Here is a 22193-nt window from a genome sequence, read left to right on the forward strand (position 1 = left end):
TCCCTTTGATGCTTTACCGAAAGGTTCTTGCCAACTTAGTTTATTAGATTTTCGAGTTCTCTGTTATTATTTTTTAAGTTAGCTTGTTCAATGACTTTATAAACACTTGTAATATATTATTATCCCTTGGTTCCCCTCGTTTAGGAAACTCATTCCCTAGTTGGCTTTCTTGAGCAGCTCACCAAACCAATGGGAAGATTTTTGTGCGAAAGCTTTGGCCATAATCATCTTAGAACCCTTCAAAGGTGGTGTGAAAGTGATTCTTTAGTGTCCATGCCTGACGCACGGCCTATAAAAAATGGTCTTGCTTAAAAACTTGAGATCAGCGTGCCCTAAATTGTGGAATCAATTAGTAGGACCAGTGGTCCTGTGACAAACCAAAGGGAAGCTGCAAAAAGCCTAGTCCAAGGACCCTTCGGTGCCCCAAAGTGCACTACTTCAAGCAATATACAGTTGTTGAGCTCCTTCCATATTATTCAAATGCATACTTTGGAGAAGTGAGAAACTTAAGAAGGGATTGGTGTTTGTCTCTTTATATTTTGAATAAGGATCGGCGTTGTTCTCTTTATAATTTCGATGTGACTTTCGAAAATGTTTCAAGGCACCAGTTATACGCACATGAAAAGTTCATCAGGCCGACAACTGCTGATTTCAGTAAGATAAATAAACATGGAATAATCTTTTCTCTAGTAAGATTTTAGAACCAAAAAGCACTTCTTAAATGGATTATTGTAACCTTTACTTGGATGCATCTGAAACCTAAATTAGCAGTAATCTTGGCTGTTCTCCCTTCACCATTCTTTGAAGGTGCTCACGATTTATGCATGTATTATTATATTCGTGTTCTCTCGTGTATCATTAATGTAAGTTACTTTTAAAAGTTTAGAACAAAATTTCATATATATTAAATTCTTGAAAGGTTCACCAATTCATGGAAACTTCATCCCTGGGAGGGCATGAAACCTGCATCATGAGTACATTGGAGGATGGTCTAAAGGGCAGAAATGAATACAAAATATAAAGACAACTTACATCCCTTTTAAACATGATATTATATGAACAAAAGCATACCCTTGGAGGCAAGTTCTGTGTAGGTCAGGTGGCCTCCAATTGAATACAGAAGCTGGCACGCCTTTACTGCCATAAATAAAAGAGAAATTATTGGTTGGATCGGACCAGTCCAACCATGAACCAACACGTAGAAAGGTGGACAAAGAAGAAACAAAAGAAGAAAGAAAAAAAGAGAGCAATATGCATGCGTGTTTGCACGTATTGGTTCGTAGTTGGATCGGTCCAACAAAAAATTCCACTAAATAGACAGGGATTGCATATCTGACCAAAAAATAAAGTAAAATGAAGGCTTTGTGGTCCTCCACCAAACCGAAAGACCTAACTCACAGTTCCTTTGAGATTACTAAAGTAAGAACATAAAAGAGTCCTTCAAGAGGGTGCTGCAGAAAGTGGTTCCTTAGCATGGTGGTCATTCTCGGGGCTTTTGTATGGCCTATACATCCTCTCTATTCTTTCTTCTTTTTAATAAAACTTTAGGTGAGGTCAGGGAGGGCCTTCCCCTCCTATTTCTCTGAAAAAGAATGACATCGGTTAGGTTTTTATCACATCCTAAAGTTTCTCTTGATTTCTAGATTCAAGCACAATTTAATTGTCGCAGATTAGCCTTCTGTGCTGCCAAGTAAAGCCGCATTACAAAGCATGAGCTGGAGGGCACATGGCCACCAGGAAGACATGATTATGTGATCCTCCTCCTCCTCCTCCTCCTCCTCCTCCTTCTTCTTTTTTATTTTTATTTATTTATTTATTTATATTTTTTGCTAGCCAAAAAGAAAAGAAGGGGTGAGGCGAACCTCACCTACGTAGCAACCCCCACTGGCCCCCTCCCCACTGGAGAGTGTTCGATACAGGCAAACAAGTTTTACTCATACCCTTTCCGCCCGCGGGGAGCCCCACCAACGTGGCAGCCCCTTCTACGTGTGAGTACGTCACACTACCACCATCTAAGTACCGGTAGATCATATGGAGACTCTACCGGGCAAACCAGATGAAGGACATCCGGTCTCTGCATTTAATTGACGCCCGCACGTTTCGAACCTGCGCCACCCTGATGGAATTTTAGCCCCACTTTGGATGTCACCAGATTGCTTTGAAAGGTGGCAAGGACAAAGCAAATAAATCTTGCCCATTGGATTAGCAGGGTACAGCCATTTCATCAAACAATAGTACCATCTCTTTTAATAAATGTAGCTCTTTTTCTCAAAAAAAGTATTTTTTATATTCGACTCCACGGACTTAAAAGAGACTAACCACATGATTCAATCTACAATTTTTATCCTCCATACTTGTTGCTAGCTCTTCAAAACCTTTTTCCAACGTAAGGTTTTTTTTAAGAGGATTTTGTAAACAACAGTTGGATATTGTAAGAGGATTTTGTTAACAACACAAGCCTGTTAAACGATGGGATGTACGTCAGCATGAAAACACTAATATTTGTGAAATCCTCATAATTTGTTTGTTAGATTGTGTTAGACTTGCGACTCATTACCCTGGCTGCCATGGTTTTTCGTCCGCCCTCCCGTTGGCCATTTTAACGAACAAAAATTATATAGGGTGGGTGCTGGAGAAAAAAAATATATGATAAGCTTTCTATTTTACTATGTTTTTAATGCTCATCTTCAAGAAGAAATCCAAGGGTTAAAGCCTTTTTCTATTTATTTGTCAATTCCATAATTAAAAAAATCAAAAAAGAAAGGGAATCACGCGTGACATCCTCTTTCTTTTTTATTTTCAAAATATACGTTTTTTTCGGTATATACGACATAGCCAAATAATACATAACAAGCAAATTAGTTATCTAGGATATAGTTTCCAAAACATAATGTTCATTTAGCAAATTAGTCACCTAGTAATTCAATACACACATCAAAGCAAGTCGATAAGTGCGTATCACCTGGCCATGTAGTATATACTGGTGATCCAATATATACTTTCGAACAAATTGATACACAGTTTCCACAACATGCTTTTTAATAGCCAAGTAATATATACTCAGCAAATTAGTTATTTAGCAAAAAAATACACATCTCTAAGTATACATATCATTCCTTAGATGCCATGACTCTTAGGTGCAAATATTCTAAAAAAAAGAAAAATTTGGAGGAGGAGAAAGAGATTCGAAAGAAGAAGAAAGGCCTCATGAATAAGAGAGACAGTTGGATGAGGAAGAGGATAAATAGAGAGGCTCAAGGAGAAAGAAAAATAATACAATGGCCTATTTTTATGGGCGAACTCTTTTGGCATATATAATTTTTTTTAAAAAAAAGTTATAGAACTGACAGGCTTCGATAGCAAGAAAAGGTCCGCTCGAGTTTGACTTTTTAGATTTTCTCTTTTAAAGTTGGCACTAGAGAAATTGTGTATAATAGAAATTCCGTCTTATATGATATCCTAAAGTCTGCCTCCGTATGATTTTTGTTCCTTTCCAAGTAATCAGAATCTAAGGAAGATCTATCTGACCAGTACAGGTTCATGCCGTCCTAGCTGGTACATAGGCATCGTATCTTCTTCAGCTTTTCCCCCTTTCAGCCAAACTCATAAGTCACTACACTTTGTGCAAACATGCAAGTGGAACACACTCTGATTGCAAATGGGAGCCAAACAAGTTATAACCAATGAAAGCATGGCATTTTCCTTTTAGCCTAACTCGTATGTCACTTCCTATAAATTATTGGGAACACACCTGACGTAACAAATCTTCAAGGCAAATATTTTTTTTGTAGCCAATCCAAATATAACAGCAGAGAATTGCTCCTCAATATAATAGCACAAAATAGGAAGGCCCGAGCATCTTGGCGCATCCACAGGTGACACGAGTCCAAGTCTCATTCACCCCAAAAGCAGGAGGAGGAGCGTGTGGGTCCCACCTCAAAAGGGTGCTTGCTTCCAAAGTAGCCGTTGAACCGCTTCCGACCGTTTTAAATATGGAAAACCATCACCCACCCAACAAGCTCACCTCTGAAACCTCTATACCTTGATGCAGAGAAGTCCAACACCACGCTCTCTCCTCAGTATACTCTCTCCAACGGCTCTCTCCTTCCCCTCTATCCTCCATTCCCATTCCCCCTTCATCCCATCTCCATGCAATCCGGAGCTAAAAGAATTGCAAACAATTTTGCTCAAAAAGAACTACAAGCAATGGCCGATTCAGAGCCCACCATATCAACTCCACTGCTCGCAAAATCTGCGAGCGGTGGGGACTCCGAAGGCAGCCAGACATCAAACCAATCGCCACCAAAAGAGCTTCAATGCTGCGCTCCGGACGCGCTTACCAGCGGCTCGCGGCACAGGTCATTAGCTGTTCTTTCGGGCCATATTGGTTCCGTCTCCTGCCTGGCCCTCTGTGGCGAGTTTGTGCTCAGCGCCTCCCGCGGCAAGGACATCATCGCATGGCAGCAGCCCGACCTCCGCCAGTTCGCGAAGTTCGGCCATGGAGACGGCTCGGTCAAGGCCCTCGTAACGGTCGGGAACCGAGTCTTCTCCGCTCATCAGGACAGCAGGATCAGAGTGTGGAAGGTGTCGCGGAGCTCGGAGAACGTGTTTCGGCTCGCAGCCACTCTGCCGACGACGAAGGACTACTTCTGCAAGTTCATGAGGCAGAGCAACTATGTTCAAACCCGGCGGAACCATCGGAAGCTATGGATCGAGCATGCAGATAGCATCTCATGTCTCGCAGTCTACGGCGGCGTCATCTACTCAGGGTCATGGGATAAGACCTTGAAGGTGTGGAGGGTGGCGGACCTCAGGTGCATGGAGTCGATAAGAGCGCATGACGATGCCATCAATGGCCTTGTCGCGCACAAGGGTCTTGTTTATTCGGCGTCGGCCGACGGAAAGATCAAGGTTTGGGAGAAGGCGAGGAGCATGCATTGCTTGAAGGGAGTCATGGAGGGCCACAGGGACGTGTCGTGGAATGCGGTGATCGTCTGCGACGATGGGAGATTGGTATATGGCGGAGGGTCCGACGGGCGGGTGATGGGATGGGAAAGAGACGTTGGGAGGGAAGGTTGGAGGTTGGTTTGTGATGTGAGGGCGCATGAGATGGCTGTGCTGTGCTTGTGCTCCATGGGGGAGTTTGTGTGCAGTGGTTCAGCTGATAAGAGTATTGGGGTGTGGGGAAGGGAGGGTGGGGGTGGGCTTTGGAGGGTGGGGGTTATAAGAGGTCATGAAGGGCCAGTGAAGTGCTTGCAGGCCTCTTGCTATAGTGTAGGAGAGGGGTTCATGCTCTATAGTGGGGGGCTTGATAAGAGCTTGAGGGTTTGGTGGGTGCCAAGGATAAGGCAAGGCCTGGAGTAATAGAGGGTGGTGTTTCATATGAACTTCATAGATTTAAGAGAGGGTGTTTTGGTGTGCTGCCTTGTTCTGGTTATTTGAGAGTATCAAGGCACTTTGTTGATTTGGAGATTGGTTTCTCAAAACTTATGGTTTGGTATGGCAGAGTTATGGTTTCTCAAAACTTATTTGAGAGTACTCTTTCTCAATTTTCAGGAAAGAAAGTGTTCCTCCCCCCTTTATTTTTTGGCCAATATTGTGATTTAATTGCTGAGAACTACAAAAGAGTGATTCAGGTTCCTAAAGAACACAGTTTGTATGATTGCTGAGTTTGTAATTTGTATGATTAATCTTGTCCTCCACATTATTTTGGAAGATGATTTGCAATCATGTTTCCCCTAAAATTTATGTAGGTCATTTTGTAGTCAATTTGCAATAAAAAAAATTCTCAACAAATCTAATGTAACATTTATTGTGCACTTCCTTCTCTCTCAATATATATATATATATATATATATATATATATATATATATATATATATATATATATATATATATATATATATCCTGGATGGAAGATGGTCAAATTTTTGATCCTTCAGAAGTCTCTTGGAAATGGAATGGTGATGTAAGCATTTTTCTATCAATTTCAGAAAAGAAAATTTGCTTTCAAATGCTATGCACAATTTGAGGAAAAACCATTGTGTAAAAGTTGGAATATAGACCAACAAAGGAGCCTTAAGATGTAAAGCTAGCTTTTTATCTTCATGCAACCCTCCCTTAGCTTCCCTTTCTTCTGTCCTTGACACAGTTTATTCAGAAAGGAAAGAAAAAAATGTAGTAGCTTGTATGATTGAAGAGTTGATAATATGATTAACTCACAACCTCCATGTTATTTTGAAAAATAAATGAAAAAGGAATTTTTTTCATGTGATTTTGGTGTTCAAATCATAGATCCATGCGTAAAGAAAGGACTCTCCAGCCAGTTTAATCAATTATGTGCTTCAATGGGGAAGGTGATGAAACTTTGATCCTTCAGGAATCTTTTGTAAGCTCTTTTTTTTTGTCTTAAGCATTTTACTATCAATTTAGTATTTTCCTTGGATGCATAAGACATAGACTTAAGAAAAATCCACTGACTTAAAAGTAACAGGATTTGTGTGACTTAAAGAAATGCTGTTCAAAAAGGGCCCTGGACACTTCATTCCAGTATAATTTGGCTTTGTCCTTGTCATCTTCATTGTCTCTGTGTCTCCCTTTATCTGTCCTCAGCAGAGTATACTCTCCAGATTGGTCCTTCCAAATGGGTTTCTCTTTTAAGGATAAAAGAGAAAATTTATTTGTATAACACATCATTTTTTTTTTGTCATAAGCTTTTTTTTCCCATTTCTATTCTTTTCCCCTTTTTTTCAGAAAAATGGTGATGGGTTAAGTGGAAAGACACTCAAAAGGACACAAGAGTGGGGTCACAAGCAAAATCACCATATCATGACTTCTTCCCCTACTATTATCTATATTCCATCAGCATCACATTCACAATACCTTGGATTGAATTTTCTCAACCACTGAAGAATTTTGAGCAAGGAAAATGTCCCCCCAGCTTCGGATTGATTGTATTTTCCTCTCGAAGGGATCGAATTGGTTGTACAGCTCCAAACTTGAAATTATTCATGATTTTTTTTTTTATTTTTCTCCAATATACTAGTGGATCATCAATATGATGCTGCCTTACTTTCAGTACTTTCGGAACTTCGGTCTCTTTACCATCTCAAAACCTGTACATTTACCAATCTGGCCTATCTTTCATCCTGTAACTCCTTGGATGAACTTGGATGAGGAAACTATATTATGATTCCACTGAATAGGTGAAGGAAATGATGATTTCTACAACAAAGAAGAAAGGATGAAATTGCTACTCCGCAATAGGTGACACAATGTGCCATAAGCACCTTCCATACAAGTGTGACAGCCGTATTAAGAAATCCATCCAAACTATGTACACCAAATGGGAGTTAAGAAGATCAATTTCCACAGTTCCCCACAAACTCAAGGTAGCCTCAAAGGATATCACCTCAAAACAGAGCCATCCTTGCAGACTTATTCACAAATAAGTGCTGGCGTATCCACAACTCATGTAAAACGTCTTTCTTGAAGAGTAAGGAGGGTCTTAGGCTGCCAATTTGTTAGAAGGTAGAAAGAAGGTATATACAGTCTAAGTTCAAAAAAAAAAAATATCATTAACGGATTGCAATTAAGGGTGAAGAAAATCTTATCATGTGCTTATAACTCGGCGGTGCACCCTCTAGCATTATAAGAGGAGAGAGGTGGGGTAAATGTCATCCCTCAAGTATCTCGACCACCATTTATATGAAAAACGTCAAGAAAATCTCATATCATTCTTACCCAACTCCAGCCTCTTTTTTTTTTCTTTTTTGGTACAACAGGGACTGTTGTTTAAAAACTAACTCAAATCATGCATTAGAAGGTAAACAAATCATGCCATCATACTGAACCTAGAAATGCAACACGTAAGAATTAGAAGAAAGAAAGGAAATCTGTAAGGGAAAAGCCATCCGTAAGGATTAAGAAATGAAAGAACATGAGGAGTAATAAAAGGGAAATGAGAAGGGAACAATTCTTAATGTTCCAGTGGCACCGCTAATAACTTGATTGTGCTCCATCTGAGCATACAAACGTATGTCAACTAAGCTGTGGATAACCTGAATATATTAGTTGTCCAATCTGATATCATGAGTATTTCATCAACCGCGAGAGTAACATACTTTCCAGTTATGACTCATTAAAGGCAATATCATATCATAGGATGCCTCCAAAAGCGGAAAAAGTATATGCATCAGCTATACAACCAATTCTACAAGTCAAATTTGCATGAATCAAGCTTTTTTTGTCTGGTAAACAAGACAGCAATGTCCCTGTTGAGCAGTCCTCTAGTCTAACCTTTTCCACCTTCAACAACCGCAAGGCAGCAGGTCTTATCCCTTCTCAAGCTATTCTTGATAGTTATGAAGTTACAGGGGGGGAATAAAATTAGCCCGCGACAGAACACAAAGTATAATTTCCCACAAGTCAGATGCATACTAAATTTCCAACATTTACATCAGTTAGTCCAGGAGGAAACAAGAACAGTGCTGATAGATCAAGGCAAGATCCACTTACAGGTCAATAGTTTCTATTGATTATAAATTTAGAAAATTTAAAACCAAACCAGCTTCTGACAAGCATGTGGATTATTTTTCTACATGTAAATTAGCAAATCATAATTAAACCAGATAACCTACATACTTTCTGGAAATATTAGATCATAAGCTTTCGATTAGAAAATGAGAGGTCTCATCCAGCTGTAGCTATTTCCAAGAAATGCATTATCCTCATGAATTTCAGGCGTATGGTTTGCCCAGATGGGTTCTTCGACACTCTCCTCAGACCTAAATTTTCTCAACAATATCTTGGCCATGAAGCATGCAAGAAATCAACTTCTTCTACCAGTTCTTCCAGGATCATCACAAGACTATTGTTGTGGCGATGTCAGTTGCCTTAGGTTGTACTTGGAAAGCTCCTTATACCTTTCAACCACCCCAACCAAGCAAATAGTCTGCATACATTTTGCAACGTATAAGATTATTGATGATCCCAGGAAAAAAAAGATATATAAATGATAATATATGATTGTCAAGTATTAGAGAATTTCAATTTAATCTGTTCTAAATATGAAGGGAATAATCAAAACCAGCTTGCCATGCAGTTGATCAAGGCTTATCTGCTGATGTTTACACCTGACAATATGAAACGCCCCCATGGAGAAGCACCACAGGATAGTCTCATACACGATTTATGAACTATGAAACCCACTTTGCAGTATCACATTTCTTTATGGTATGCAAATGTTTATACTTAATATATAGGTTCCAAGATACATTTGGTGGCTTCCTTATAGACATTTTTTAGGTTACATTTTAACTCATCAGTGGAAGTGCAGCACATATTTAAGCTACCAATAACCAATTATTTGTGATTCAAGAAGTATAGAAATTTTCCTTCATCTAATGTTAATATTGTTAGCAACATTGGAATACGATATTCTTGCAAAAACATGTAAATTTCATTAATTGATATACTTAGAAGGGTGAATAAAATCATTGAAATCAATGACAAAATATTTCTACTTTATGGGATGGAATTAGCTGGGCAAAGAGGCATCTCGGAATTTTTAACTAATAAAGATTCTTTCAAGCTATAGTCAAGCTTCCATATTAATAATATGCACATTCCGCTGTATAATGCCACCTACATCCAACCACTTCCAAGCACAATGTGGTGACCTTGATTTCTTTATAAGAAAAGAATGGCAAATCAAATATTCCTTCATTAAAGTTTCATCTTCATAATTTCAGCCAAAACTTTGGTAAGACAAGCACAAGGAATTCATTGATAAAGATTTGGAGTGCAAATAGAAGACACCTTTATAGGTACCCTCTTCTCCAGTAATAATACACCCTCTTGATTCTCTCCCTACATAAAATGTTTTGCAGAAGGAAACAAGCACATCAACTGAAAGTGGAAGTATATTTGACAAATCACATCAACAAAAAAACTCATGGCCAAAAAACATCTAAATTTTTCCTGGGGTGCTTGTGTAGCTGTATTTTTTGATAGACACCTTACTCATTTCAGGCTCACATTTTGCCTATACCAAAACAATAGTACAGAACTGTCCCCAGATCCAAAAGCATATTAAGGAAACAACTCCTGTCCAAGAATGCAGTTCTCTGATTAGTATAGAAAAAGGTTTTCTGAAACATAAATTTCTAGTGAGTTGGCCAACCAGAAATTCTGATTAGTATGCAACTCCAGTGAAAATTTTGAAAGTTCAAAGGGAAAGTTCCTTGAGGTAATAAAACATGCAGAACAAATTAAATATAGACAGTTGAGGAGGGTTATTCTGGACTGCAGACTCATTGGAAATTGCAGCTGCTTTCTGATTAAACAACAATATCTGCTTTTTTTCTTTTACAATTACAATGGAAAGAAATAAGATATTCACGCATAATCGAAGGCAATGTCCTATTTACCTTGACAATCTGGACAATGATGGTCTTATCTGGATTGCTGAGATCCACCTTATGTGGCTGGGGAACTGACTTTGCTACTGCATTTATGATGGCCATCCTCTCAATACCTGTATTAGCACGTGCTTCATACAATACTGCAAACTGCATGCATGAAAGGATTAGAGGAGTTTTCCCTAACAACTTGCATTCTATGATCTCTAGCAACAAAAATGGAGGAATGCATAAAATGTTCCCTAGAGATAAAGAGTTCAAAGATACCACAGTACTCATCATTTGCAACATAAGGAAAACTAAAAAAGAACTTGAAGCTAAAAATTAAGGTTGCAGCCTCTGCCCAACAACACTATGGTTGGACAAAGTATGACCGCTTAATGGCATCAGAAGTGGAGGAGAAACCAAGCACTTGTATTAGCATTTGAAATCGACATAAATCTGCACTTATGTATGGAGTGCTTTTACCATTTCAAATTTTTTTTGTTCACCTGATCATCCTTAACTAATTAGTGGTTGTGATCGAACAAATTAACCCCTGGGAGATCAAATGAGACAGAGACTATTTTAAAAGTTCATCCCTTGCTCATCTTCGTTCAACATTTATATGCCTGATTCAAGGAGTTTCCCTTGGGGACTAAGTTCATCACTAAGGCGGACTGTCACCAGTTCAGTTTATTATTTTCCATTCAACACTAAGGCCACCTGAACATTGTCACAATCAAGAAACAAATGGAGGCCAAGATACATTAAAACATCCATAATGGATAATTAAGCAACCCTACCTCCAGTCCCTCACCCCAAAACACATGATGGGGGTTTAAGTGACCAAGAGAACCTCAAGGCACTTTGAGAAATTAAACTAGTTATTGCCTAAGTTCCACAACAAACTTGAAGATAAAAACAAGTTTTACCAACACATCACTCATATAGCAATTTCTTTATGCTTTCAAGAAAGTACTGCATACATAAAGTTTAATTAGGTCTGAAGAAACATCTTGATGTTTTTTTCCTTTTCCTGCTAATCAGCAAGGCACAAGTCATAGTTCATTAAGTCAGAAACGAATGTAGAAATAGAAAATACTAATTCTATTAAAGACTAGAGAGCAAATGATAATATGATCCAAAAAATAAATCCCCTCTTAACCCCCTCTTTGCATCAACAGTCTGCAAATTATTGTTGTGAAACAGAGAGCCGACTATTATAAATGCAAGAAGCAATATCTCTGATTTTTGCCAACAAATTACACAGTTCCCAAGGGACATTACATCAACAGTCCAATCAATTATGCTCTTCAGATTTCCTTTTAGTGTGCATTCTCCTTATCAAACCAAGCCTGTAACTTTTCTAAGGCAGGTTTCTTGACTTTATCTGAAGCCAAGCTGCCAATAGTTCCAGAAAAGTCAAGCAAGCAATCCCAAAAGCTTCGCTAAACAATGAAAAATATGCTCCAATGAAGACACTGGTTAAGTAAGGATTTGACTTTCTTGGAGGAGCAGAGAAGACAAGATTAAATTTGTTTATTGTCCTTTTTATAATCCTCTCAGCTGCACAGATTGGTATCTATCTTTAATCAGCCAAGAAAGTAATTTGGGAACAAGATCCAAAATTCCAATCCCGCAGCATGCAATGCAATCCAACAACAACTTCCAAAACAGGAAATATTATAGCTCCAACAGATGAGTTTTCTAAAAGCATACAACTTTTGAAGGCACAGTCTGCTTCATGCCTTAGCAAAATGAGGGGCAAAAACACTTCATTTATGTGCTCAGAGGTAGAAAAAACATTTGGGAAAATTCCTCAGAGCATGAGGAACCCTAAATTGTCACCCTCCACCAAGGGTGATAAGAATCACAAAGAGTAGAATGGTCTCAAATAATGCTCCAGCTCATCGTCTATTAAACATTATAAGTTGTAATTTTTATACTATGTCCAAGGAATCTAGCATATGTGATTGGGCACTTTCGTCATTCTTCAAACCTAGAAAGAGTGTTCTTTATCTTACTTCATGTCAACCAATAAAATTTATCATAAATTCTCTCCAAGCTAAGAATCAACCTCCCTAAAATAACTGATTCTGACATCGATGCCACTCTAGATGCTATTATAAAAGGTATCTTCCAGATCTTAAAGTAGCATAACTACTCTTGTGACTCAAAATATCCGTTAGTATGTTCCTCAAGAGACCTTGGTTATCTGGCATAGGCTGCGAGGCCTAGCATGAAAGTGGAAGACTAAACTATTCTAAGCAAGAAATGAAACTAATCCTAGAAGTAAGAAAGCATATATGAATTTAAAATCTCAAATCGAACGATATTTAAGTAAACTAAAGGCTACACAGGGATGACTAGTAGCTTCTTTACTATTGAAGGCACTTGTCATCGCCCGGAATCCATGAAGGCTCCTTTGAAGAAGACCACCACCTGCCAGAATCCACCAATATGCCACTGCCAATCTCTGGAATCCACCAACGCTTGCGCAGAATGCCCAATGCAAAAAAACAGAAAAAAAAAAGAAAAAAAACTTAAGAGCAACCATGAGTTCACGCGTACTCAAGAGGGAAGCTTTCTTCGATGCAAAAAAAACCGAGTACATGGGGGTATTTATGGGCTCTAGGATCCCTTACATTAACAAAGACAAGTACTCATAGAGTTCAATTAGGACTTGAATAGCTTGTAAATTTGGGAATCTAGAACAATTCCTCGTCCTTAGAAGCATTCTGGACGCCAAAAATAATTTGATGGCAGGGTTTCTGCCTCTCGATTCAGTCTGACAACGCATTAACCGCCATAGATCCTTCTAGTTTGACACAGACCCAAACTGTGATGACTTTAGGGATTTTGGGGCTAATTTTGGATCTGACAGCAAGGTTACTGCTGTCAAAAATAGGTTGGACAGCATGGATACTGCTGTCGGATATCTGACAGCGTAGACCTTGCCATCGGATTTCTAGTTCTAGATTGCACTGACACTGCTTCAGTATTTTGACCATATCTTCATCATTTGAGCTACAATCAAGTTGATTCAAGTGGTGCCGCAAAGAGTACTTGATGCTCGACATTATGGACATGGTTTGAGCTTCAAATTCAATCTGTGCTGATTAGGGCGACTTTCTGGACTGGTATGCACTGGACAGCACCTAACACTGGAACTTGACCTAATTTTATAAAATGTTAAAACCTTTGGACACTTTTGAGTTAAGTGTCTCATTGTATTCTCCCTTTAGCTGGGCTAAGGATGATCTGGAGGTCTCCCAAGGGTCTTATGACTGCAAGAGATGCGGTTTCAGCCTACATTATCCTTAGCATCATTAATTTCAACATCCTCTATGACCAAATGTATTATTGGAATTCTGATTTGAAGGTACTGACAATATTTTATAGTAGCATCTTGGAACTAGAATAAGTTGTAAATAGTTGAGCCACACAAGACAAATAAACCTTACTCTAATATCTTAGAAACAACTCATCTAGAACAGAAGGTCAGATTTTTAAAAAAGAATGGACTCCTTGCGGTTTTGGTGATCTTTTGGGAAAAAGTGTCATCTTACTCAAAAATATCCACACAAAAATGATAAGAGTTAGCTCTTCTCCTTGGGTCAAAGACTACAAGAATGAGAATTTCAGGATTTAAGTGTACCTTGCTTGGAGTGGAAGCTTCACTTGGAAAATATTGTTCGATAAGTGGTTTAATTGCATTTTTTATTTCCTCTTCTGATGCATAACATGTCACCTCAGCTGGTAAAACTCTTAATATAAACCTACATGACAAAATTGAACTCAGAGAAATCATGAGCTATGAATCTCTCTCGACTTTGGGAGCAAGTAAAATAAATGTATAAGATTTCTTCTTATTTGGATAGAGAAAAGAGTGGCACAGATTTGAACCTTGACATATGTTTCCTTGTTGAAGCAGCTGAACTCATCATGTGATGTACTATGTCCACAGGACCAGGGTCTCCACCTCGTTTATGCATTTGAATGAACACAACACCATTACAACCTGACTCAAGACTCACAAAATGCCTCTGTTTTGATGGAAAAGTCTTAGTTCAATGATGATTATTAAACCGTAAAATATTTAAGTAAATAAAAATAAAAAAAGAATGACTAAGCAAGAATCATGTAACTGATGCTAAATAAGAAGTTTAACTAATTTTTATGAGAAATTCAGAAGTGAAATAGGCATAGAAACCCATTAAATAGCTAGAACACTAGTAGCTTTAATGGTTGGAGATGAAGCAGGGTCTGATCAAGCAGGGTTCGTCTCAATTGTTATCTGATTATCAAACTACCCCTGTCAAAAGCTTTTAAGACGCTACCAAGGAAAATTCCCCATGAGACAACACATGAAACAGTTTTATTTTTCAGCCCTTCATCAAGCATTTTCAGTGTATCACGAAGAGCCTATCCCATGAAAAATAGTTGCACTGCAATAGCGGATTCTGGAGCAAATCCTCCCTAATAAGATACTTGAGCAACAACGTGTATCTTTTTTTGGTTTAGCTTTTTTCCTCGAGGATTTAGAAGCTCAATTGATAGATTAATCATAGTAAAAATCAGTTCTACATGAAATAAAAGATAAGAAAATGGTAGCTCAAGTTCCCTGCAATCTAGGTGAATATAAGCTTCCCACAATATTAGCAAAGTGTACAGCACCTAACGTGTTAACATGTCAAGATGGATCCATGCCCCATGCAGATTATAACATTATTTTTCAGGTTATTTACGCTGTTAATTCTAAATACAGTAATGTAGCCTCAATTATGTAATATATGATTAGAAACTATGCAATCAACATGTTTAACAAAAATCAGCATAAATACGTAGGGTAATTTATCCCTCTAGGTTACTATATGCAAATTAAAATTTTATTTTATAAGGCAACACTAGCATTAAGTGGTTAAAATTCGCTCATGCTTTCACAATGAAAATGAGCTAAGTAGCAAATTGCAATGCTTTCACTGGACAGTCGCAAGTAGCTATCTACAGATGACCAAGAAAAAATGGCCTCTAGCATAATCATAACTATAAGCAAAAAGTGTTTGTTAATATTTCCAGTCAGAAATAAAAAAGAATTTTTTTTATTAATTGATCGTTCCAATGTATCAGTTTCTTAAAAAGTCATCCACTCGACAAATACATAATTTAGAGTTGGCACATAAGACATACCTTTTAATAAAGCTTATTCATATGTACATTAAAGAAAAAGCATAAAATAAAGTCCATTCTTTTTATAGGTCTGTTCAATTTGTAATCAGTAAACACATGAACTATAGTGTTTTTTTTGTGAAGAGATGAAACCGATCTTTTTATCAGTGGTTTTATAGGAGCAAAGCAGCAGCCACTCTGCATTATCCAAGCAAGTGTCAAGGCAACTGTTCACAGACAGTGCGTAGGAATCTAGGCTTGACTGACTGTTCTCAAACCAGCTAATAATTGGCCATATTGCACATGCTCCAGAATGTTTTCAAGAAGCTTCAGTTCAAATTTTAGAATCAGTTACAGATCAAGACATGGAGCTTGTTAATCTGATGCATATAAAATTTATACTAGTCCTAGAAATGAGACGGATGATGTCGTATGGTGATGGGAAACTGTTAGTAATTTCTCAGTCAATTCTTTTTACAGATTTCTTAATTTTGGCAGAACCATCATTGCTGTTTTTCCTTGCATATGGAGATCTGCTGCTCCTGAGAAAGTCAAAATCCTCTCTTGGCAGGCCACTTAAGCGAGCTTGTTGACTGCGGATAATCTAACTAAAAGAAATGGACCTCTCCAAAATATTTGTCCTCTAGCTAGAACAGGCCAAGAGAATGGTCTTTATTTATTCATTAACAGCAGATTTGCTAGTGTCAGTAACAATTTCTTTCAAAAAAAAAGAAAGGATTGGACATAGGCCAGGAACACCTGCATCTTGCTGGAATAAATGCAGAAAGCTGCAAGCCGTTGGAGACCCATACTCATTGCTATCTGGTGAAGAATCAAGAAAGAGAGAAATACGAAAGTTTTCCAGGAATCAGACGCAAATCTGACCGAAATCATCAAAATTTTGAATTTTTCTGGTTAAGCTGTGATCATTTTGCTTCACCTAAGTTGGAAAAATAAATTAGTTTCTTTAAATCACTTTGTTTCCAGTAATTTTGATGATTTTTTGTTTCGAGATCCTTTCATGTTCTGCTCGCTTGGACCTTGTTTATCATCTCATGAAACGAATCAATGGCCAAACCACCATCTTTCTTCTCAGAGAAGAGAGAGAGAGAGAGAGAGAGAGAGAGAGAGAGAGAGAGAGAGAGAGAGAGAGCAGATATGACTGAAGAAGGGAAATATAAACCAAATAATGCAACCGGCACGTAGCAAACAATAAAAAGGGATGCTATTTAGCTAATTATGGAAGAGAAGAGGATAAATATCAAAAGACCACAAAAATTCTATCATCCAGCAACCACACAGAGCCTGTGCTTTTGCTTATGTCTGCAGCCATATGGCTAACTCTATAGACTAGCTGGGAAAGAAAACAACGTAATCTCAGCAATGTAATGATTAATGAGGATATTCAACAATTCAAGTAATGACCAAAATAATTGAATTATTCTGGCAACAAAGTCCAGAAAATGACAATTTGCAAAACTTGGGGGCATTGAACTTGGATGGGATTCAAAAGGCTGCAATGATATTTCTATTAAGGGGAAAACACCTTACAAATGTGATTACAGCAGAGACAAGCTTCTAGAAAGAGCATGTGATGACAACAAAAGCAAATACAGTATAATTCAATGCAGTATATGTACCACCAAGTATCTCTAATAAGGATAACATTTCTATAATAATGATGCATAAGCCTATAGTGCCGTTCGATAGCCATGCACGGCCTTGGACACCATCTGCAGAACAAGCACATGCACCACAAGTGCTAAGATCTAGTGAAGTATAATTAGACCAAAAAAGCCCTGAAACTTGGAAGACTGCAATTCCACTATGCAAGGTTGGTTAGTATAGCAAATATGAAAGCTGTTGCAGTTAGGGTCCAATGATTCCATTATGTCCATGTCTAAGAAATTAGTAAAACTGATATTCGACATCTTTTCAATTAAAAACATTCCAACAGTTATCTTTGTAATTAATACGGCAGAACTATGCAATGCACAAGTAGTTGGCTCTTCTGATTGGTGTCCCTAAGAATGAGAAGTGCAATGCATAATTAAAAAAAGACCAGTAGGCGGAGGAAAACACATTTGCCATCAAACTCAAGTCAGCTATCGTATATGTGAAGTGTACAATATCATAAGTCATGCAGCAACAAAACAAGTGCAGGAGGAAAGGCAAAGACTATACAGCATTATGGTAACAAAATGACAATAATTTAATATTTGCTTGAAATGATTATTACCCCATGATGCTATAAACGAAAATTGCATATGCTAATCAGCATACAACGGAGCATAATAAAAAAATCAAAAAGAAATCAACATAATTAATATGCATATTACTGGTGCAGTTATAACAATAATTCGCAAGCTAGAAAAAATTAAAAAAAAAAACTAAATTAGGCCATCACGATTTCTGGTTGATCTTCCCAAGTAATATAGCAAATTAGTTCATAGCATTACAATTCTAAATTTTCCATAATTAAGCCAACCTTGTTTCTATCTCCCAACTCTTGGAGCTCATCTTCAATTAACTCGTCAATTGGTTTATCATTAGATTTGTCAGATTCTGTATGGGCACATTTTAATGTATCAGTTTCTAGGCGCTGTTTCTTTGATGGTAATTCCTCATTTTCTGCATGTTTCTCAGTATCCAATTCCTCCTTGCAAGGAGCCACATCTTCTTGCTGCTCCTTTGAAGGTGTGTCCTCACTTTCTACTGCATTTTTCACAGTATCAGACTCCTCCCCATGAGGAGAAGCCTCATCTTCATCACTGGAAGAATCAGAGTCCTTAAATTTAATTATTTTATTCAATGGTTTGCTGGAAACAGTCCTACATTTTGCACTTGAATCTTTCCCATTCACGAGCTCTTCATAAAACTGCACATCAAAAAAAAGGAGGGGCTTACACAAGAATGAAAATATTTGCTTGTCACAGCCATTTTGTATGTTTAATTAACACAATTTATAAAAAGTAAAGCAAAGACAAACAAATAAAAAAGAGTGAAGAAAAGGAGTAGAATCCACTCATAAATGAATTTTTTCATTACAAAGTTAGTATGAAGACAAAGAACATTCTCTAGAGACAGTAATGGCAGGGGCTGCTAGCAAAGCAAATCACCTCAGGCTTCAAATGATGGAACTGGGGGGTGATTTAAAATTACTTCTTCTCTTACAAAGCATGTAATGTAAGATATTACTAATAAAACCAAATATTTGTCTAAGCTTAGATTAAAAGGGACAGCGCTCACATTAGCGCCCAAAACTTATATTGATGTGGTGCCATAGCAGCTAATTCACAGCATAAATTAATCCCACTAGGGATTCCCAAACACAACTCTCAGAGTTTCAAATGTGCTGATGCAACCATCTTATCTTGACACATGGACAAAGATGCAGTTATCCTATATGAAATGATTGCCAAGATATGATAGGAAAGGTTAGATGAATATGCTCAGAGTATTTTAATAAACTTACAAATATTGATAATTACTGACTGAAGAACAGCCAAATTAGAACAAATGAAGATTCTGTTTACTATACACAAAGGATCTACCTGTATGCTGCTGACCATGTGTTTTACCTTCTCAAATAAGTGCCTAGCTGTGTCCCAAAAAAAAGTTGCTACAAATCCTATAAATTACAGAATATTTTTTGAACATTCTGTTTTATTAAAATTTTCCAATATTAATTTTTGAATAATCTTTTTTATTTAATTTTTCCAATACTATTAAAAGCACTCCAACTGCTTGACTACTTTTACAGATTAGTTCATGGATTTTCTATTAGTATACATGGACTTTATGAGAGTATGTAAATTCCTGTTTTTTTCAATGCACATGCTTCCACAAATTTTCCGATCGGTGCCTCTCATCTTGAATTTTCTAATGCCTGACATGTTTTTAAGAAACCTCCAACTTTTTAAGAAGCATGCTATTTTTGCCCACGTAAATTCATTCAAACTCCAACATGTGACTGTGAAGGAGCAGAACTGATTAAGTCAATAAGAACTCAAAAATGACCAGACTACCTGTGCAGCCTCTCATGTCTGTATTTAAGAAGCAATGAGTAGGATGAAGACGCCAAGTTTGTAGAACAATCCAGGTACCACAGGTCACAAGCCACAGGTGAATATAGATTGTAAATTAATTATAATCATGTATCTAGAAATATAAAGGCAGAGAATGACTCAACAACACCACATCAAATAAGTGGGACTAGGCTTGTTCTTTTGGTTATGGATACATGGAGAATGAGTGACTAGCTGCAATGAATGAATTGGCAAATATAATTCTCATTGTGGTAGATTGTACATGATCATATAGCCAAGATGCTATGACTTTCTCCATGCTAGATTTCCTTCCTGCCTCTACTAAGTAGTAGGTGAAGTTCCAAAATATAATTGTAAAGCTCAATTCAGGCCAGTCTTCCATCATCCCACTGTAGCCATCTTGCATCATATAGATGCAAATTCACAGGCTCCCAGCCCTTTTGCTTCAAAAGCATTATTACATAATGGATAAGTTAAAAATTTGTTAGCGAAGGAGCTCTTTAAAGCAGAAGATTAGTATGTTATCAATTAAGAGGAATGTCAAAGTCACTTAAAGAAGCTTTAAAAAGTGTGACAGAAAATTATTTTTGACAATTAAATGGGTTAAAAATTGACTCATTTTCCAGAATAAGAAAGAGATCAGAACTAGAAGAATTTATTCTTCAGGAATGAAAAAACCAGAATGTTATCTCTCAAAGGTAAACAAGAAAAAAAAAATCATGTATAAAAAGACAAAACCCATGGTGCAGGACAGCAGCAGCTTAAAAACAAAATCGAAAGATAAAACCCACAAGCAATGCATAAGAACAGAACAGCTGCAGCACAGTGGGATGTGAAGACAGAATCAAGACAGCATGAATAAAGCAAACCTTTCGGAATTCAAACCAAATCATGCAGTACGAAACATTCCAAAAAAAAAAAGTCCAAGAACAAATAGATAGACGATAAAGATTGGATTTTGAGCTTATGAATACAAACAAGAGAATCATTCCAAAAGGAGATCGCCTCATCAGGACCAAGAACTAACAAGGGTTCGAGCACACAAACCCAATCCAAAAGCATACAAATAAGAAAGAAAGATGGAGACTTGAAGCCTATCTTGAGCAACTTTAGAAAGAACGAAGGGAAAGAAAGTAAGTACAAAGGACATACGGTCTCGAGAAGATTGAGGGCTTCATTGGTGGCCTGGCGCTCCCTTCCCCCGTCGCAGGTAAGGAAGAAACCCAGCACTCCGGGACGCAATGGATACGACCCCTTCCTCACAGGTTTCTATCACACCATCCAACCAAACCAACAGAAGTAACACTGAATCAGCTTCAAATAGATAGATAAAAACATCTAATTTCTAACATTGCATGGAAAGACGGAGAAGAAGAGAGCTTTACGCCGTGGGGCAGATATTTCCTCTTCCTGCCCTTGCTGTTGTTGAAGATGGAGTTGGGTTTGTTCTCGGCGGCCATCGAGGGCTTGCCTTGGTTCTTTCGCTGGGAGCTTGGAGGACGATGGAAAGAAGCGAAGCGAGCCGCAAGGACGGAGGATGGAGAGGAGAGAGTGGGCGAGTCGGAGGGCTTTGGGGGGTTTCCGGTGTTCTGCGACCCAGGAGGCGTGGCTTGATGCCGCTAGGGCTGCAAGAGGTGCGAGTCAGATCCATTATTTGGGTCAAGTTTGGACTGGGCTCATGCTCAGATTTTGAGCTCATTAACATCAGGTTTAATTTAATAAATTAGGGTATGGTTTGGTCACAATTGTTTCTGTTCTTGGACTAACAACCAAATGGGTTAGATTTCCGTTCTGCAATTTAGGATTCATGCCCAGATTTTGAGCTCATTAACATCGGTTTTAATTTGATAGATTAGGATATGGTTTGGTCACAATTATTTCTGTTCTTGGGCTAACAACCAAATGGGTTAGATTTTCGGTTTGCGATTTAGGATTCATGCCCAGATTTTGAGCTCATTAACATCGGGTTTAATTTGATAGATAAGGGAAGGCCTAACCCTTATTGGACTTGCTCGTGGCAAGATATTGAAATCAGATCTCTTTTTGGTTTGACAGTAATTTACATAGCCCTAAAATAAATACAATCAGCAAATCTGAATGAAAAGGATCATGGAAGTGTAAAGGGATGGTTGCCAAGGAGTATCGGATCACATATCTTGCATGCTGAGCAATATATAAGACTATTTAGTCCGCAGCATTGTTAGCCTCTTAAAAGATGTATGTATCTCAAAATTTTAATGCCAAAGATGAAACAATCCTCCAGACATCGAATAGAAGAAAATGGGCATCCTCAATCTGGATCATATGCTATGATATCCAACTAACTACAGTCTTGAAGTCTCCTTCCAGCACAATTTTTTCTGTCCATCAACATGGAGCTTAGATAGACCGATCCTTCTTATGCCCCTCTCAACTCAGCCAACAATACAGAAATATTATATAGATGGGTGTCATCTATCGCAATGAAGGAAAAATTGTATCATCAAATTACAAATCCGACATCATCACCGATACCGTCATCCATCACACTACTATCAAAGTTTATTTTTAACGTGTTAAGGAGCTCCTATGT

At 37.9% G+C, this 22193-nt stretch overlaps 2 protein-coding genes across 4 annotated transcripts; one reads left to right on the forward strand and one right to left on the reverse strand.

Moving 5' to 3' along the window:
• The first annotated feature begins 3990 nt into the window (after positions 1-3990).
• LOC103714691 (Transducin/WD40 repeat-like superfamily protein) lies at positions 3991-5836 on the forward strand. Its single transcript, XM_008802047.6, has one exon. It carries the CDS (start codon positions 4150-4152, stop codon positions 5362-5364), a length of 1215 nt encoding a protein of 404 aa, XP_008800269.4. The 5' UTR covers positions 3991-4149; the 3' UTR covers positions 5365-5836.
• Positions 5837-8416: 2580 nt separating this feature from the next.
• Positions 8417-21248, reverse strand: LOC103714681 (THUMP domain-containing protein). Of its 3 annotated transcripts, XR_015974282.2 has the most exons (9): positions 21007-21247; positions 20774-20890; positions 18061-18450; positions 14310-14449; positions 14062-14182; positions 10431-10571; positions 10019-10107; positions 9820-9870; positions 8815-8953 (listed from the first exon to the last, which is right to left on the reverse strand). XR_015974282.2 is itself a non-coding variant. In XM_008802035.5 (7 exons), exons 1-7 carry the CDS (start codon positions 21079-21081, stop codon positions 8870-8872), a joined length of 1068 nt encoding a protein of 355 aa, XP_008800257.1. In that variant the 5' UTR covers positions 21082-21248; the 3' UTR covers positions 8417-8869. The 3 variants fall into 3 exon arrangements, 1 of the variants encoding a protein (XP_008800257.1); XR_015974281.2 differs by having other exon boundaries at positions 8417-8953; positions 9820-10107; XM_008802035.5 differs by lacking the exons at positions 9820-9870; positions 10019-10107 and having other exon boundaries at positions 8417-8953; positions 21007-21248.
• Positions 21249-22193: the final 945 nt, after the last annotated feature.

The sequence above is a fragment of the Phoenix dactylifera genome, chromosome 17, assembly GCF_051530095.1.
Source record: "Phoenix dactylifera cultivar Ajwa chromosome 17, Ajwa_hap1_PhDact_Kaust_v1.1, whole genome shotgun sequence".
NCBI lineage: Eukaryota > Viridiplantae > Streptophyta > Magnoliopsida > Arecales > Arecaceae > Phoenix > Phoenix dactylifera.